This window comes from Rhamphochromis longiceps, linkage group LG6 (genome assembly GCF_057381845.1).
Source record: "Rhamphochromis longiceps isolate RC_006_pf linkage group LG6, R_longiceps_female_GT1.1, whole genome shotgun sequence".
Taxonomy (NCBI): Eukaryota; Metazoa; Chordata; class Actinopteri; order Cichliformes; family Cichlidae; genus Rhamphochromis; species Rhamphochromis longiceps.
This window is the reverse complement of record NC_140562.1, coordinates 38606254-38624700: the sequence shown is the minus strand read 5'-3', so window position 1 is coordinate 38624700 and position 18447 is coordinate 38606254. Positions and strand designations below refer to the sequence as shown.

Below are 18447 nucleotides of genomic sequence, written 5' to 3'. Positions count from 1 at the left end.
CATGTGCAAGATGCAAAATGTGCAAATATATTGTAGACGTGTTCAATAACTATGTGACTGAGGTGTGCAAATAAGCATATTGTTCCAAGGTCTAGTTTGTAGTGCATTTGTGGAATGTCCAACATGGAACATGTTCAAACAAGTCATCCTTTTTACTCTTGCTTTTACTTTGCATTTATTTATTTATTTATTTATTTATTTATTTATTTAGTTAGTTAGTTAGTTAGTTAGTTAGTTATGACATAACGCACACTCCGGTTCACCAGGTGGCGGTATACACCTAAACACGGTAATGTGCGACCCGCAATTAAACTAGGAGAAGAAGAAGCGAAACTTCACCGGAGTGACCGATCCTGCGCAGGCCTGGCTCATCTCAAACTAACCTAACATCCTGAAGCTAACAACGTTAAGGGACCTACACCTGTTTACTGGCCCGTTGACAGAGGTGAGCTCTAAAGACATAATCGAAATGTAATGCAACGTTAACAGCACTGACATTCTGGGTAACTTCACCTAGCTTGCTAGCATCCAGTCGCTGTAAACATAGGCTAATTGGCTGCCTTGACTTATGTGGATGGAATAATTATGGGTGTAAGGGACCAGTTTTTTTATTATTATTATCATCATTATTATTATAAATATATTTAGTTTGCTGTGAGCGTAGTTACTGCATCCTAACCACATGTCTCAGCCTGCAGCGTAACAAGTGTACCGCTTAGTTAACGTTAGCATATACATGGATAATGTCAAATCATCTGCTGCTTTATTGTGGTTGTTATTACACAGCCAATTGCCTGCTAACTGTTTTTAACAGTGGTGTATACTTGGGGGCGCACAGGTGGTAGCTTGGGTCCTGCGATCGCGACAGCATGGCGGCCGCTGCAGCGCCAGTGTGGGACGAGCACCAGGCATACGAGGAGCTGCTGTACTGGGACAGCCTGATACAACAGGGACACCGCCTCCATCCGCATGATTTCGACAGGTACACGCACATGATGCATGGTCCTGAATAAAAGATGCCCGAAAGCTAGCATTTGCATAGTACACTCTGTACTTTTCATTAAAATACAGCAACAGGTTCTGTATAAAGGAAAAAAAAAACTAATGAAATTAGGGCTGTGCGATATGACCAAAATCTCATATCCCGATATAAGAATTCTATCTTCCCGATAACGACATAAATCACAAAAATGTAACATTTTCTGTAAATTCTGTGACTCTCGGGAAGCTCGTCTTGCGGGAAGTGTTTCCAGCTGCGCGTCATGTAGCTGGAGTCGAGTGTTTTAACCGATGCATGAAACTATACATTTTTAGACATAAGTTGTAACAGCATAACTGTAACAGTTTTCTTTGTGAGTATTTATTACACAGCGTGCTGCGGGGAAAAGCCTGTTCTAACGTTTGAGTCTAAGGTTTATTTTTTAGCACCTGGCGGCTCTTTTTTTAATTCTCATCCGTAAATAATCTGCTCTTTCACGTGATTCAGTTTATTTTGAAAAGTCTCAACAGGATCTTGAGCTTTATTGTGAAAGGTTTGTGTGGAAAATAAACAAGCGGACACGCGATGCTGTTACCATCTTTGTTGCTAACCACAATGCATAAAAACAGGCGCTTGTCCATTGTAGTGTGGTTATATAAAATATAAGAGAAAGAGAGAACTTTAAGAAATTAATATAGCCACTACAGTGACCATCAAAACGATGAAAAAAATATTGCTGTAAACAGTTTATTTTATGACACCACAAAACAAACGATAGTGTAAAATGAACCATCCGATATATATCGTTATATCGAACAGCCCTAAATGAAATAAACAAAACACAAACTATGAAGAATAATCTCTTGAAGACTGAAAAGTCTCTTTCAGTCAGGCAGCTCATGTTCAAGGAATTGGTTCATTGCAAGCACAGAATAAAGGTTCACTCACATGTTGCCACATTGGCCTGTGTTCACACCATGCTTAAACATCTGGCTGGAGTATGCTTCAGGTTTGTTTGTGCATCTCATTGCCTCTCTCGCTTTCTTGAACACACACACTTTTTAAAGGCACACTTGCAAAATATAGGGAGCTTCATGACTTTATGTATTTTGTTGTTTTTTTGTTTTTTTAGGTAAGTCTTCTCTTAAATGGCTTTTAGATCTGTCAAATAACAAAGCAATCAAGGCTGCTGTTGTTGACAAAATATCTGAGTTTCATGTTTGGGCACAGTTTACATTCATCACATACTGGCACTAGTCAAATAATGTGGACTTTGGGGGGGTCAAACATACTTGAGCACTGTACGGAGTGTGCCTAGTGTGATTATACTTGCACAGCCAGTTTACAGACCTGCATTATACCTAGTTCTAAAGTGTGAAAAATTAAAAAAGAATACCACTTTTTTAAAATTCATTTTTAATCTAAGGTTAGTTTGTGTCTGGGACACAGAGTTTTAGACTTTAAATTCTAGGCTCAGTCCTTCCAAATATGCTTCCTATAAAATTGTGAGAGGCGAGTAAACATCCCTCCCTTGCACGTAGGTATTGATTGAGTGTTTGGGATGTCACGCAAGTAGAATAAGGCACATTATGTGTCTATGATGCGGCACAGTTCGACTTGTCTGCTGGAACAAGTCTGCAGCCTTTGAACAGCTCTGTCAGATAATGAGGAATAGATTTGTTTTCCAGTAAGCTAAATGCTTGTTATTATTGTGCTGAAAACAACCTTTATTACTCTATAGAAGAAATTGTTGTTATTATCATTGAAGCATACTAAGTAGATCAGCCGTTTCAGTGCAAATTTAAGAGCCGATACATTAACAAGAGTATGTTTCCCTGTCCTGTGAAATTAAGCAGAGATGGGCGCGTTACTGTAATCTGATTACTTTTTTCAGGTAACGAGTAAAGTAAGGGATTACTATTGCAAAAACGGTAATTAGATTACCGTTACTTTCCCGTAGTAACGCTGCGTTACTAAAACCGTGATTTTTAGCGAGAATGTCTCATGACAGTGACGTAAGCGAGTGCGACGTTCGTGACAACAACTGTGTGCAGATCAACAGTGCATCATATATCGAGTGCGGGAGGGAGTATGAGCGTGCAGCGTTTAAAGCGTGGAAGTACTGACCTTATTTTGAGTTTGATTCCATAAAAAGTGACAAAAACATTAGTGTCCGTTGTGCGTGGGAAGAAAACTTCTTTTTAAAGTGAAAAAAACCCCCTAAACTTCCAAGCAAGCACGGAGTGCGCTATGACGTAATGGGAAATTCACAGAGAAACTCGCGGATTCTTCCACTGACTGCTGCGGCACACCTGCACCAGGGTAAACCTCCGCCTATGCCACTCCTGCTGTACAGGTGAAAATAGAGCAAAAGCACCGCTAGTCTTTGATGTTATTTATTTTCTGCTGTGTTTTACTTGCATCTATTTGAAAGAGTGAGTGTAAACACACAAAAAATATATATTTTATGTGCTGGAATGTGCAGAAAATAGGTTTAAATAGGTTTAAAACAAATTTCTTCCAGTCAGAGAATGTTGCATATAATTTAATTTTTGCTTGATGCATAAAGTTAAAAGGTTAAAACTGATAAAACAAGTTTTAAAAAGAGACTTTTCCATTTGATTACATTTTGTATGATGGATTATGCAGAAAAAGTAGAATTGGGCTGAAAGATCTATCACTTTATCACCTATTCAGGTTGTAAATCGTGTTTTTTAAAAGGTAACTAAGTAACTAAGTAATTAATTACTTTTGAAAATAAGTAATCAGTAAAGTAACGGGATTACTTTTTTGGGGGAGTAATTGGTTATTAGTTACTGATTACTTTTTTCAAGTAACTTGACCAACACTGAAATTAAGTGACATAAATTATGTCACTTGACACATCTCTTCTAACTTGAGCTCTGAAACTTTTCTTCATATGTTCTCAAATTCTTTTGTCTTCCAGATATGAGGAGTTGCGTTACTGGTATGACTGTCTGTGCTATGAAGAGGAGCTTAGACAGTACCATGACTACATTGCTGCTATCGAGCATATGGAGGATAAACGTTATCGTGAGGTTGGTTCTGTTTTGCCTGATAAATAGATACACTAGATAATCACAGGGTTTCTACTCCATTGTATTACAAACCCTGCAGCTTTCCATGTCTAAGTTTAGCAGAGGTTAACGATTAAATATTATTAAGTGTTGTCCTTCTGGTATTTCTATGATTTTAAACACACAACCTTTTTTTAAGTCTTTTTTTAGTCGTGACAATATAACAGGAGAATATTGTCTCATGAATATCTTGTGACGTTAAGTTACTGTAATAAACCCCCATTTTGGTCACAGTAGCCGCCAGGTCCAACAACTTCCCTGGTGGAAACCCTGAATTCACAGAACATGTCGTATTTTTCCATCCCCATTTTTTTTCCCCTCGTTCTGCAAAAACATTGTTCCTCTTGAAAGCTGTCGCCTGTTTATTTTTCCTTTTTTTTTTTTTTTTTTTTTTAAATCACAGACTTCCTATTACCGCTATTACTCTATTATTATACTTCTTCATATGTCTTCACTGGAATATATCAGCAGCAGTAAAACGTAGTTTAAAAAATGGCTTTAATGAATCCTAACACTTACCTGTCATGAAATAATATTGCAATATGAAGTAATTATACATTTACTGTTATCTGCAGTGAGTTTCCTCCAGTATGAACTTTGTCTTTATTTTATTTATTTATTTATTTTTTCTATTTAAGGAATCTGCAACAACTCACGTACAGGCGGGCCCATATGATCGCTACGTGTTGGCCAAACATTCTGAAGTGTACCCCCCAACAGAGGAGTTGGAGGCAGTACAGACAATCGTCTCCCATGTGGAGTGCGCTCTCAAGACTGTATCTGACCAGATGGATGCTCCAAAAGATGACGAAGCAAATACAGAAGCACAGAGGTAAGAGAGAATAACCTGCGATGCTTTTAAAAGGATATCTGCAAGCTTTTAAAATAAATAAATAAAACTGCTTTTGTTTTAATATAAATGATTTAATTGGCAATTTTTATTTTTTATTTTTTTGCACCCCTCAACTTAAAGTGATGGCTCACAAGAGCGTGTGCTGCGTGGGGTTATGCGAGTTGGTTTGGTGGCTAAGGGACTCCTTCTGAAGGGGGACAAGAACGTGGAGCTGGTGCTGCTTTGTTCCAACAAGCCTACAGTTACTCTGCTGAAACAAGTGGCCGAAAAACTCTCTGCACAGTTAGAGGTAGAAATGAGTGCCTGCAGCATACTTTAAAAACACATGTCACATATTTTGACTTGGATTATTTTAATCCAGGTTTAACCGTCTTAATTATTTGTTCTCTTTTTTTAATAGACTAATTCACCTGAGACATATGCAGTCAGCCAGTGTCCAGGAGATGCAGCCATTGTTGTTACGAGCACCAAGGAGTCAGTTCTGACTCTTATTATCCACCTGACATCACCTCTTGTCAGGACAGTGCAAGAGAGTGAAACTGCTGAAGAAGAAGCAGAAGAAGAAGAAGGTGCGTATGTCGGCCCAGCCCTGATCTGTGTTGTCGGTATGCAGGCGCTGTACTGCTCCACTGATTTATTAATCTGCACTGACTGTTTGAAATCAAACCAGTTGTCCCATCTCATTAAACCTCAGTGGAGCTTGTACAGTGACCGTGTCAGACTGATGCCAGTGAACATTGACTCTTTGCTCGCACGAGAGTCCTTTCGTCGTTTTTGTTGCAAACTGACGTATGCAGGATATTTCCTCTGTAGTCACTGATGCATCCTGCTCATGTTGTTAGTGACAGTGCCTCAGTCATTTTAAAACAACAACAAAAAAAAACTTGTATATTCTTGTTGTTTTCATGTTTCAAGTGAAGGCTTTTTTTAAGAATAACAAGTTCAAGCGCGCATGCATGATCCTTGATGCTGAACATGTGTTTGGAACTAGCTGCAGCAAAACTGATCAGCTGTTGCCTACCTTAGGAGGATTTACAGTATAAGGCAAAAAAATCATTGTTCAGGTGAATATTTTGGTTGGTGTAGTGTTTGAAAGCTCCTGTGTTGATTAGCGTTAGCTGCATTTATCTGGTAGTCTAAAGTTTATTTGAATTTCAGGGGGAGCCTCAGACTGAGAACCATATCAGTCTCAGTGCAGTTTTAGTCCATTTTAATACACTATACACTGGGACTGCACATTAAAAATCCTGCAATATTAGTAATAAAATTATTAGACTGGATAATTATTGGAGCTGTTACGTCCTGGGGTAGGATTATTAATGCTTAATCATTGTTGGATCAAACCATATTTACTCTGTTTCAATAAAACAATCATTTTAGGCAAAGGTCTAATTTAAGGTCAAGGTTTGGACAAGTTAAATGTGCAAGTTGATATTTTAAAACTTTAAGTTGTGTTTGTTAAATGCCACAGTGATTAAAATCCTTGCTAATATCATGCACCCCTGATGAAAATGCATATTATCAATTTAAATTCAGTCAACTCCACTCAACTCAACAGAGTCCAAGCAGAGTTGTGCATAGTATACTGTCCAAACATGGATCAGCCTTGTTAAGTGAGCAGATATTTTTTTCCCAAAACATATTTACTGTTGCATATTTACAGTGGCAGAGATTGATCTTGTTGATCTTTCACATCAATTCTAGGGGTAATAAATACTAACAAAAAATCATGGCATAGGTTACTGCACAAATTATTTGTCATCAGCATTGGCATAGATTATCAGCCGGTGTATCCCTAGCTGTATAATGTAGAACAAATGAGCTAAAACTTGCCCAAAGCTGGTATTTTTTCTTTGTTTGTTTTGTTGTTGTTTTTTGTTTTTGTTTTTTAATATAGTCAGTCTGTCATAAAGCCTTTTTTAGGCCACTTTTTTTCTGAGGGATTCATCAGTTTTGCTGCAGCGTAGGGCAGACGTAAAGCTTCTTAAATGCTTGTGATTTACAACTGATTACCTTTTAGTTTGTCAAGTTTTTTAGGAACGCTGGACCTTTGACCAACTGGACACACTGTCTCAGGAGGGGGGAGAAGCAACAAACCTAATCCCAGTGGCTCAGGGGAGGGGGTATTTGATGTAGTGCAGTGCATATATTTTAATGCTGTGCAATGTTATAAATAAATACTACAGCTGTTTCTGACAGTCGTCTTACTTCCGCATACACTGTGGAAAATATAATTGGGATCTCTTTTAGCAGACCTTTATGGTTGCTGGGACAAAACGTGTCTTTATGTAAACCCCCTTTCCCTGCTGCTGGTTGTTTGCTGGTTTTTGTTTGCTACTCCCTGAGCTGCAAGACAGAGACAACCCCCTTGGTCAAACTGTACCTTTTCTTCTTACCCCACCTCGTCAATAGAAACGCGAACAGTCAACGATCCGCCGGACGTTCTGGACAGGCAGAAATGCCTAACTGCCTTGGCGTCTCTCCGCCACGCCAAGTGGTTCCAGGTTTGCATTCACGTCCTTACTTGTACATCAGGTTGAACTGTTTTCCTTGAGTGATCTTTTATTTCCTGTCCATTTAGAGGACCGTAACAGTTTTTGCTCTCAGTTTTTGTTCATATTGTTAATGATCTTTATAAAATGTCTAAATTAATGCTCATCTATACCAATGACAGAAGTGGATAAATCATTGGTATCAACATGAGTACATGTCGAGAGACTGAGCTCTCTCGATTTCAACGTCAAAGGTCATAAAAGGCTAACATAGCTTGAATAAGTTTTACTTACTGTTGATTTGGAGAAGGCTCAGTACTTATTACTCTTCTGTGCTTGGGTTGTTTTGTTTTTGTTTGTTTGAAATCTCAGAAAGGATTCCATCACAGACAGAAGCTCTGCTAACCTAATGGGCTTTGTTTCTGCCTCCAGGCAAAAGTTAACACCCTGAATTCTGCCGTCGTTGTGATCCGACTCATGAGGGACTTGTGTAACCGCGTTCCTACCTGGACGCCACTCTCAGGATGGGTGAGGAAACTCTTTGTGCATCTACTCCGACAGCAGCAAAGCGGAGATTTGTGTTTAAGTCATTTCAGCTGCTTTCATCCTGAAGTGTCGGTTTTGTCTTCTTGTCTCCACATAGCCACTTGAACTGCTAGTGGAGAAAGCTATTGGTACATCTGAGAGATCACTGGGAGCGGGCGAGGCCCTCCGCAGGGTTTTAGAGTGCGTAGCCTCAGGAATACTTATGGAAGGTGAGATTTTATTTGAGTTGTGCAACTTGCATGTAAATTTATACACTGAGCTGACATTCATGCACCAGTTGAATGGTATTTGTGCACAGATGGCCCTGGAATTAAAGATCCTTGTGAAAAGGAAGCTGTTGATGCCATTGGCTATTTGACTAGGCAGCAGTGTGAAGACATCACACAGAGTGCTCAGGTAAGGTGAGCCTGTAGAAGCACCCACACACATGTACACCTTTAAAATTAAATCAACAAATTAGTGCATAACTTTGATGTTTTTCTTAGTTTGCCTTGAGGCTGTGTGCATTTGGACAGATGCACAAAGTGTTGGGGATGGACTCTAAACCTCTGAGGTCACGAAAATCGCTGGGAGCAAATTACAGAGATGGCATGGGTGGGCTATTATTTTTTTTTATTTTTCTTTATTTCCTGTGTTCGAAAAATCAACACTTCCATCAAATCTCCTTTTTTTCCCTTTTTTTTTTTTTTTAATAACTGTAGCCCAGATACCACCTGTTGGACAACTGAACCTGCCAGCTAAGAGACCTTTCACAGACGTGGACACAGGAGAAGAAGACACACACCTCAACAGCAAACAGAGAAAGTTTCTCAAGTTCCAGAAACGCTTTCAGAAGAAATCCTGTGAGTAATGAATGTCAAATTATTCACTGTAACACAAAAAATACTGCTGTAAAATCCCTTTGATCTTTAACTGTATGACAAAACACAGACTTGGTATTGTGGAATAAATATTCTGTATGTTTACATACATGAACATGCTTTTCTGGCAAGGTGTACATAATTTCCTTTTGCCATAATATTTCATTCTGTTTATCAAAATAATTATAAATGCTATTAAAAGTTAGATTTACTTTTTTAAATCTTTTGGTGTCCTTGGATAGAATATTTAAGTCACATAAGCTGAGTAGTGCTGTGAAAATGACAACTTTGTGACTCCTATGTTAATGTGACATTTGTCTTTTACTCTTTATGCTGACTTCTGTAGCCTTATTTTTCTGTGTGTGCTTCTCAAAATGAATCTGTTTGCTCATTTTGTTGTTTCCTTGTAGTCACCGATGATCTTACCATGAATGCCGTGATGCGTCTGAACCAGTACAGACCTGGTCTGGATTACAGACTTACATCTCAGACTGGCCCAGTTCACGAGCCGGTCTTTACAATGGCTGTCGATCTAAATGGAAAGACGTACGAGGCAACGGGGCCTTCCAAACGTGCCGCTAAGCTTAATGTAGCCACAAAGGTAATGGTGTTTGTTATCTACACAAGCTGACTTTTAGTATAAATACTCAGTACTGTGTTCTTCTTGGTTACTTTTTGGCTGATGGACTAGTTACTGTTTATTGATTGGTTCCATACATTTTGCTAATTGATTGTTTGTTTAAGTGCAGCCCAACTTGTAAGTTTGAACATTTGTAAAGTCAGACTGGGCAAAGAAATCAATGTTGTTTTATGTGTCTTATAGTTTTTTTACTTTCATTTTTCACAGGTACTGCAAGATCTCGGTCTTCCCACAACTTCTGAATCTAAATCAGAGCCCAGTAGTGAAAATGAAGGAAGCCAGGACTCTGTTAAAGCTGTTGCACCGACTTCTTCTACATCTGAAGATGTATGTCGTTGAGCTCTCTTTGGACTCCGTATTTACAAATGCATCCTAAAAGTTCCCACAGAGAGAAACACTTGTGCATTTCACCACAGTTTTTTCTTATGTGTGCTTGCTGTGAACAGACTGGTCAGGGTCCAATCTTAACAAAAAATGGCAAGAACCCTGTGATGGAGCTGAACGAGAAGCGCCGCAGCCTGAAATACGAGCTGTCGGCAGAGACGGGTGGCTCCCATGAAAAGTGCTTTGTGATGGAGGTGAGTCAGCAGTATTGTATACAGCAAACAGAAATCAGGTGTAAAGTGAGCACTGCACTGTATAGCAGCTTTGATATCTTGGGCTTTGTAAAGGCAACTGTAGAGCCAAGTAAAGATTTCTGTATTTGTGTTTAATCTGTTAAGTCCCATGTGGGTGGGATTATTTCAGAAAGAAGGACAGAGGTGGGAGATAAACGATTTCCTTTGGTCCTGTGAGCCATTATTCTGGACAGGATTCTTCCCAAAATTAACAGCATATGGTCTGTAATAGATGTTTAAACTCGGCAGGATAAACCCAAACTAATAAACATCCATAGATCAGAGGATACATTAGAGTTACTATAATGAGCTGTTAGGCTGTGCGGGTGTAACAGGCGATTTGTTGGTGGTGGCTCTCCACTCACTAAAATTCTAATGTTATGCTATGCTGCACATGTGGAGGTTCAGCAGAACACTGTAGCTATGTTTTTGCACTGCTGCTCAAAAGAATAGACACGGCGTGCACAACACACATTCTCCATCTCCTCTACCAGCAGGAGTCACTCTCTGTGTATAAATGCTGTGACATGCTTCATAAAATCCTAAAATCTTTTCTCCTCATTTCTGTCTCACAGGTGGAAGTTGATGGGCAGAAGTTCAAAGGACGAGGCTCCAACAAGAAGGAAGCAAAGGCCTACGCTGCCCTCGCTGCTTTAGAGAAGCTGTTCCCAGATGACAGTGGACTTTTAAATAACAGAAATCCCTCAAAGAAGAAAGTCACCTACACTGACATGGTAATGTATCCAACTGGTGAGCTTTAAAATGCACAACTCAAGCAATTTAACTATCAGGCTGTTTCAAAATGACATTTTTCTCACGTTTCCTTTTTGACAGCACATCCCAGGATTCGGCACCATCCGCGGCATCCCTTCAGACTCAGGGTCCCGTGGCTGGGGTCCCCACAGAGGGGGTCGGGGCAGGGGTCGAGGCAAGCAGTTTCCAGCAGGACCCAGCTATAACAAGAGTAAGAAACTTTATGCTATTTACGAGTCAATTTAATCATCGTAGGAAACCTTTAAACCTGTAAATGGAGTTTGCACTAAATGGTGATTTCTTGTTTTAAAAGCCAACTACAGTTATGAGAGCAGCACTGGCACAGGCTATCGTAAGTATCTGAATGTCTGTTAGCTTTATGCACTCTGGTTTTATGTTAGGGTGTGTGTATTTGGTTTTACATGTTTTTTGTGATGTACACTTTTTTTTAAATAAGGCTTAAATGTCATGCAGAAGCTTTGCTGATTCGTTGAAAGGCATAAGATGCCTAATTACAGTTATATGTGATGGATATATGTGATGATGCATGCAATAACAAGGCTAAAAGACCTTTTTTTTTTTTTTTGTAATTATGTTTACCAAAATTTAAAACTTCTAGGTAAACATTCCAAGATGTGTTTCACTTATTTATCTTTGTCCCAAAAAGTTGATTCTGTTCTTCTGGGCGTAGCTTTTTCAGTTGGAGAAATGTTTCAGCACTCATTCAAATGACTTCTTCAGTCTCAGCTCACTGCAGGTTTCCAACCCAGTACATTTGCATAAAGACTGAAACTAGCACCACTGGTGAAAAATGGCCTGGAGGTCAGTTTCTTGATCATTAATATGCAAATTGACATGACCATTGATCAACAAACATTGAGAAGTGATAGTTGGTCAATGGCCATTCACAGAGAGTTAGGGATTGGCTGCAGTCACAGTGTTGTAAGATGGTGCCCTTAGGCCCCCTGCTTGATTCAGAGGTCTTTCCCTTTTCATGTAAATGGTCTCCTTGACTCTGCGCTCAAACCAGTGTTGCTCCCTGCCCAGGATGTGTACATCCTCATCATTGAAAGAGTGTCCACTGGCCTGTAGGTGTGAATAGACCTGTGGGTTGTTTGGTTTCCCCAGTGTATAAATCATGGCAATGGCTTAACATCCATCCATCCATCCATCCTCATCCGCTTTGTCCGGGGCCGGGTCGCGGGGGCAGCAGCCTAAGTGTGTGTGTGTGCAATGGCTTAACAGCGTACGCTAAATTACTCTGGTTGTGCCGGGGGACCCGATACTTAGGGTGGACCAGTTTCTGCCAGAGCACGTTTTGGGGGTTGAAAGCCACAGAGATGAGGTCTCAGCCGTTCCGATACTCCTGACACATAAGGGATCACTAAAGGTTTTCACTTAGGTAACAGTTGTCCTTCTTCTCTTCTGGATTGCCTGGAGATTTCTTTAGGTGCCCTCCCACCTTTGACAAATGTCCAGCTGGGATAGCGACTTTCACTCAGGGCTTTCTTCAAATGATGTTTTTCTGCTTCCCTGCTACGCTATGTCCAGATAAACAGGATCAACTTTTTGGGATTCCCTTACCTGGATGATTGAGCATGCATCAAGATCTTTATCTTTATGTGTGTGGTGGGGTTTTGTTTGTTTGTTTGTTTAAACTTGAACAAGCGTGAACTGTCTCGGTTCTATGATTTGCAAATAGATCAACAGTCACTTGTAGTTGTCGTCAGTTGCAGCTCTAGGATCGTGTCTTTTAAGAAAATGGCACTTACCTCTCATTTACCTCTTGTTTCTCTTATCTTAAAGATAAATTATATGGCAATAATGGAGCCACTGCCACAGCCAAAGGTACCGCCCCCACCACCTCAGCCTACGGCACCTTTTACCCCGAAAGCACCACCATCACGTACTCATCCCCACCCGTCTCCAGCTCCAACACCAGCACCACGAAAGAAGAAAGCTACCAGTCAATGCCGCCTCCTGCTGATCAGGAGAGTCCGTACAGCTACGGCTACGGAGATGAGAAGAGAAAGATGCTGACCCAAGGTGGAGACTACTCTATGTACAGCACTGCTTACCCCAGCTCTGTCACCGGGGGACAGAGTTATAATAATTATGGCAAGTTCCTTTTCTATTTCTTACAGTAACTTCCTGCTTTTCCTATTTCTTTATATTTAATCTTGATTTATACATATAAATGATCTGGGGTTATAAATGTTTCTTCACAGGCTGGGAAAACCAGTCGTCCTGGGGGAATCAGGGGTACAGCATGTACCAGGGATTTGGAGGACACACCCAGGGCTCATACTCTGGATACGGCGACATGAATTACTGATCATAACATCACTGGTGCTTTTTATTATGCTTACATGACTCCCTTTTTTTCCTCATGTCTTGACTGCTTCAAGCAATGCTATAAGGAAGGATAGGCCTGTTTCCCAGCTCTGAGCTCCTGCAGATGCCTCCTCATTTCCTCAGGTGGGATTTAAGCAGTTCAGAGTTCCTCTGTGATGGCAGAGGGGGAGGGGAAAGAGTGCAAGGAAGCATGTCAGCATAATGAAATATGTAGTCTTTCCCACCTTGATGATTAGGGATCATCCTAAGGTACCTCTCTTAAAAAGAAATAAAAAAAGAAATGCTGGTGTTTTCTCTGAAACTGGAATTCTGCTGATCTTGTTTGATACTCTTAACCTCAGTTGTCAGTTCTTTTGACAAACCAGTAAGCCAGTTTTAAGTTACGTTTCTTTTATCTGTAGCCTTCATCACGTCAATGTTGACATGAGTGTTACGTTGGGTTGTTTTGTCTTTTTAATGTAGTGTACTGGTTCTGTATCAGTATATTTTTTTTATGTAAAGCTGCTTGTTGTTTTAAACTGAAGTCCTTTCTGTCTCATAAAAACGCTCTAATCCTTGTACAAATAAATGACTTATTTTGGAGCTGAGCTTCTGACCATCAGTTTCTTAATTACAGACATTGCAGAGATCTTGTTAGTATGATTGTTGGCATTTTAAGAGCTTCATCTTATTCAAGCTCTGACATGTGACAGCTGCAAATGATTTGTGCATGCACAGCCAGACTGCTGTGAATGCAGGACAAGCATACGGCACCCACGCGCTCCCTACCTGCGCTGCTATCAAAGCTGACAGGAACCCTCACTGACCCGTAATTAGAGGAGTGTAGTTAAAAGTTATTTGAAAATTTAAAGCACATTTTGCAAGCTTGATCCAATATTAGCACTCCCAGTGAAATTTGATAAAGATTAAAGGAGGGGACAAGTGGAAGCTCCAGAGATGAGGGTTTGCTGACTGTCGGCAAAAACAAAAAACTTAAGGACAGCAAATTATTAACAGTAAAACTCATCTTGTGTTTTTGTTTTAGCAAATGAATATCGCTCGAAAACAACTTTAGGGAATTGAGCTCAAGTTCAAGTTCAACTTTGTCACTTCAACCATATACAGTTTAAAAATACACAGTGAGGCGAAACAACGTTCCTCCAGGAACCAAGGTGCTACAAGACAAGTTAGTGCAAAAAAAAAAAATATATATAATATATCTAGTAATAATATTGTGCAAAAGAGCATTTACAGGTTGGTGTGTGCGATGGTTTGGTGGTGTAGGTCAGTGTGTTTGCGCTTTGTGTTGGTTAGTCAGTCCAGTCTCAATGTTTTGAGGTATTTGAGTTAAGCTGAGTGATAATGTTAGTGTATGTGTGTGTGTGCGTGTTTATCAGTCAGTCCCTTTTTGCTGAGGAGACGGATGGCTTGTGGAAAAAAGCTGTTGCACAGTCTGGATGTGCGTGCCCGAATGCTTCGGTACCTTTTTCCAGATGGCAGGAGTGTAAAGAGTGTGTGAGAGGGGTGTGTCCGATCAGCCACAATGCTGGTGGCTTTGCGAATGCAGCGTGTGGTGTAGATGTCCTCAATAGAGGGTAGAGAGACCCCGATGATCTTCTCTGCTGTTCCCACTATCCGCTGTAGGGTCTTGCGGTCTGATATGGCACAGCTCCCAAACCAGACAGTGATGCAGCCGCTCAGGATGCTCTCAATAGTTCCTCTATAGAAGGTGGTCAGGATCGGTGGTGGAAGCCGGGCCTTTCTCAGTCTTCTCAGAAAGAAGAGACGCTGTTGGGCTTTCTTGTGCAGGGAGCTGGTGTTGAGGGACCAGCCGAGGTAACCACACTAAAAGGAGAACTGCATACTTTGTTTTTGCATTAGTATGTGACACCTCTAGGTGTGAGAGACAATTCCAGTAATGTCTTACAGCAGTTTTTCTTGATAGAGGCTTCACATACTTCAACCTTTTACCAAAACTTGTGTGAAACACTGTGAAAAAGTCTTCAACCTCTTTTTTTTGTTGGATATTTGTAAGACTTGCGTGTTTCAGATCAAGCAAGTTCTAATATGAGATAAAGATAAGGCCGGTTTTCAGGTGATGATCGTCATTTATTAAGGGGAAAAAGGCCCAAACCAAAATGAACTAACTGGGATTAACCACGTTTTTTGGAAAGCATTGTGAGTCAGTGTTTTCAGTCGTTATGCAAATGTAGTGTTTGTAAGGTTGGGAAAGCTGCAGTCAGCTGAAACTGAAGTCATTTGAATGGGTGATCAAAGATTTCAACCAGTGAAAATGCAACGTCCAGACGAAAAGAATCAACTTTCTTTGGTTCATGTTTAATGCTGCAAGACTATATTCAGCAATTTGACCCATTATTTTACTGAACTTAGTGTTTTACGTGTTATTTTGAAGTTATTCAAAAAGCAGGAAGCAAAAGATGGAAAGAAAACAAGCTAAACAGGAAAATCAGTGAATAATATTGAAGTGGAAAACATGTCTGGACACCAGCTATATTAACCACAATAGATCACATGTGTGCCCTTATGACCTTCTAGTCAGTGTCTGAGCAATGATCATGCCTCTCCAGCGTGTCCCGGGGCTGGTCCTCCTACATCCTCTCCTCCAGGACTGCTGATAAAAGGCGAGGGGGGAACGACGATCACTCTGAGGATGGAGAGTGTCCCAACAGATCCCATCAGCCGTGAGTGTTTTGTCTTTGACGACATTATCTCTGCATATTGACACCTATTCTTTACACATGAAAAGCTGTTTCCCCCCCCTCATCAATCAGGCAGCACTTCACACTGTTGTTGTGGCGTCTCTGTTGAGGGTCTTTTTATCTGTTTAATTATGTAGACGTTTGACCTTTGCCTCACACACACACGGTTTCTTTGATTGGTTTCTATTTACTCCAGCTGAGGCATGTCAGCTTTAGGCTGCAGCCAATCACAAGTCACCTTTAGGACAAAAAAAAAAGCATAACTGAGGGACTTGTTCTTTAGCGTAGTGGGAGGCAGAGAGAGAGAGAGCGCGAAGCTTAGCGTCACATGGTAGGTTGTGGTTTTGGTTGTTTCATTTTGCTTCTGCTTTGTTGCTTTTGCAGGTGCTGACTTTCATTTCTGTGGTGTCACATCTTGTGACTGAGCCGAGTTTAAATTTGCCGTTAACTTAAATTCCAATGCTTTGTTTGTCTTTGAAGATGGCAGTCACTATTTTATCCATCTTGATTGCTGCCATCCCCGTGGCCTACTGCTATCCAACTGCCTTCCAAAACCTGGAGGAAAGTCGCAGTGAGTATTACGCCACACTGACTTTCATAAGCTTACTTTCCAATCAGAAGTACTAATATTCTTTTCCTCTTACAGGCAACAGAACCTCCATTAAGTTTCTGGCAGTGGGCGACTGGGGTGGTGTGCCTTATCCCCCCTACATCACTGCTGTGCAGAAGGCCACAGCTCAAGAAATGAGCAAAATAGCAGACCAGATGGGAGCTGATTTTGTTCTTGCTCTGGGCGATAACTTCTACTACAAAGGTGTGAACACTGTGGATTCTCCTCGGTTTAAGGTGAGTAGAATAAATGTGGCGTGAAAAAACAACACTGTATTTTAAAACTGTGTGTTGAAAGCAGTAACTATGTTTTCCTTCTTCTTATCAGGAAACTTTTGAATCTGTGTACACTGCAAAGTCCCTCCAAGTCCCTTGGTATGTGATCGCTGGCAATCACGACCACGCAGGGAATGTCAAAGCCCAGATCGACTACAGCAGCAGATCTAACAGATGGTAAGGGGCAGAATATAAAGTTCGGACATCTTAAAGTTTTAAGCTTTTAGGAAATACTCAGTTAAATTTTGATGCCTCTTCATTACCTTTGATAGGAAATTCCCCTCGTACTACTATGAGCTGAACTTCCGCATTCCCAACACGGGGAAGACTCTGACCATCATCATGCTTGACACTGTGATGCTTTGCGGTAACTCTGACGACAATTCGGACAAGAAGCCAAGTGGACCCCTGAATGAATTGGATGCCAATCGCCAGCTGGCTTGGCTGCAAGAGAGACTGGCTCTGTCCAAGGCAGACTTCCTGTTGGTGGCAGGCCACTACCCTGTTTGGTCTGTGTCCGAGCACGGCCCCACAAAGTGTCTGGTGCAAAGCCTCCGTCCACTGCTCATCAAATACAAGGCCACTGCTTACCTCTGCGGCCATGACCACAACCTGCAGGTTGGTTCGGGAAGAGTATGTTTAACATTTGATATAAATCTGCATAGCTACTCTTAGAGCTACAATGAATTTTCCTCTTCTTTTTCCCACAGTACCTCGAAGAGTCTAACATAGGCTATGTGGTGAGCGGTGCTGGAAACTTCCTGGATCCTGACACCCGTCACTGGCACCATGTTCCCAAAGATTCTCTTAAGTTTTTCACCGGCAAGGCTTCAACACTGGGAGGATTCATCCATGCAGAAGTGACAAAGAACAAGATGACCGTGACTTTCTACCAGGCGAAAGGCACTTCTCTCTATCGCACAGTTCTCTCGCAAAGAGATCTTGAATAGACTGATGAGCAGGAACAGTTATATACGGTGTAATCTGCAGCGTAAGTGTGAAATCAAGTAATGAGTCTTGATCTCTTATTTTTTTTAAAAATCTTTGGCATTAATTTCAAAGCATTTTTAAAAGAATCATCTGGTTTTAAATGTGACTTTATGCTACTGTAAAATAAATAGTGCCTTTGTCATCTGTCCTGAACTTTTGAAAATGTGGCTGTGGTGCTTGAATTTCTTACTCTGCAAGTGCATCTGAATTTATGTCTTTCAAAACAAATGAGAAATTAGAGAAAGCATTGAATGATTTGGGGGCTTACACTGATTTCTGAAACCTGTCAAGTCTTATTCAATCCAAAGACTTAAGAAATGTACACGTTTTATTACCAGTTCTGATATAATCATGGTCGCCCCATGATCGGAAGGTCGGCGGTTCGAATCCACTTAACGGCTACCCTGAGGTACCCCTGAGCAAGGTACCGTCCCTACACACTGCTCCCCGGGCGCCTGCTTAGTGGGCTGCCCACTGCTTCACAGAGTGAATGGGTCAAATGCAGAGAAAAACAAGTAATTTCCCCATGGGGATCAATAAAGTATCCATTATTATTATTATTATTATTATTATTATTATTATTATAACTGACTGTTAATCAATGCATTGGTGAGGTATGCATCAAAAGAAAGGCACTTTTTTTTTGCAAATAAAAGACATATTGTGACAAATTTAGAGTT

At 40.7% G+C, this 18447-nt stretch overlaps 2 protein-coding genes across 6 annotated transcripts; both read left to right on the top strand.

Annotated features, from left to right (window-relative positions):
• The first annotated feature begins 311 nt into the window (after positions 1–311).
• On the top strand, positions 312–13775 carry LOC146668675 (interleukin enhancer-binding factor 3-like). 3 transcript variants are annotated; one of them, XM_085410651.1, is made up of 20 exons: positions 312–445; positions 839–982; positions 3927–4038; positions 4716–4909; positions 5051–5219; positions 5331–5499; positions 7343–7434; positions 7855–7950; positions 8066–8177; positions 8267–8364; positions 8454–8562; positions 8670–8810; positions 9239–9429; positions 9676–9795; positions 9915–10046; positions 10661–10819; positions 10920–11049; positions 11152–11190; positions 12645–12956; positions 13067–13775. In XM_085410651.1, exons 2-20 carry the CDS (start codon positions 870–872, stop codon positions 13171–13173), a joined length of 2595 nt encoding a protein of 864 aa, XP_085266777.1. In that variant the 5' UTR covers positions 312–445; positions 839–869; the 3' UTR covers positions 13174–13775. The 3 variants fall into 3 exon arrangements, with proteins under 3 accessions (XP_085266777.1, XP_085266778.1, XP_085266779.1); XM_085410652.1 differs by having other exon boundaries at positions 815–982; XM_085410653.1 differs by lacking the exon at positions 11152–11190.
• A 1608-nt stretch (positions 13776–15383) lies between these two features.
• On the top strand, positions 15384–18318 carry acp5a (acid phosphatase 5a, tartrate resistant). Of its 3 annotated transcripts, none has more exons than XM_085410656.1 (6): positions 15384–15874; positions 16373–16463; positions 16539–16738; positions 16830–16954; positions 17050–17395; positions 17488–18318. In XM_085410656.1, the coding sequence occupies exons 2-6, from the start codon at positions 16373–16375 to the stop codon at positions 17725–17727; spliced, it is 1002 nt and encodes a 333-aa protein (XP_085266782.1). In that variant the 5' UTR covers positions 15384–15874; the 3' UTR covers positions 17728–18318. The 3 variants fall into 3 exon arrangements, with proteins under 3 accessions (XP_085266782.1, XP_085266781.1, XP_085266780.1); XM_085410655.1 differs by lacking the exon at positions 15384–15874 and adding an exon at positions 16085–16223; XM_085410654.1 differs by lacking the exon at positions 15384–15874 and having other exon boundaries at positions 16337–16463.
• The last annotated feature ends 129 nt before the right edge of the window (positions 18319–18447 follow it).

Bases quoted from the DNA above. Each gene is read 5' to 3' on its own strand.
- acp5a (XM_085410654.1), top strand. From the start codon at position 16,352: ATGCTTTGTTTGTCTTTGAAGATGGCAGTCACTATTTTATCCATCTTG. The intron at 16,464-16,538 runs GTGAGTATTACG...TTCCTCTTACAG, and splicing joins AAACCTGGAGGAAAGTCGCA to GCAACAGAACCTCCATTAAG. The intron at 17,396-17,487 runs GTTGGTTCGGGA...TTTTTCCCACAG, and splicing joins GCCATGACCACAACCTGCAG to TACCTCGAAGAGTCTAACAT.
- LOC146668675 (XM_085410651.1), top strand. From the start codon at position 870: ATGGCGGCCGCTGCAGCGCCAGTGTGGGACGAGCACCAGGCATACGAG. The intron at 5,220-5,330 runs GTAGAAATGAGT...TTTTTTTAATAG, and splicing joins AACTCTCTGCACAGTTAGAG to ACTAATTCACCTGAGACATA. The intron at 8,563-8,669 runs GTGGGCTATTAT...TAATAACTGTAG, and splicing joins AAATTACAGAGATGGCATGG to CCCAGATACCACCTGTTGGA.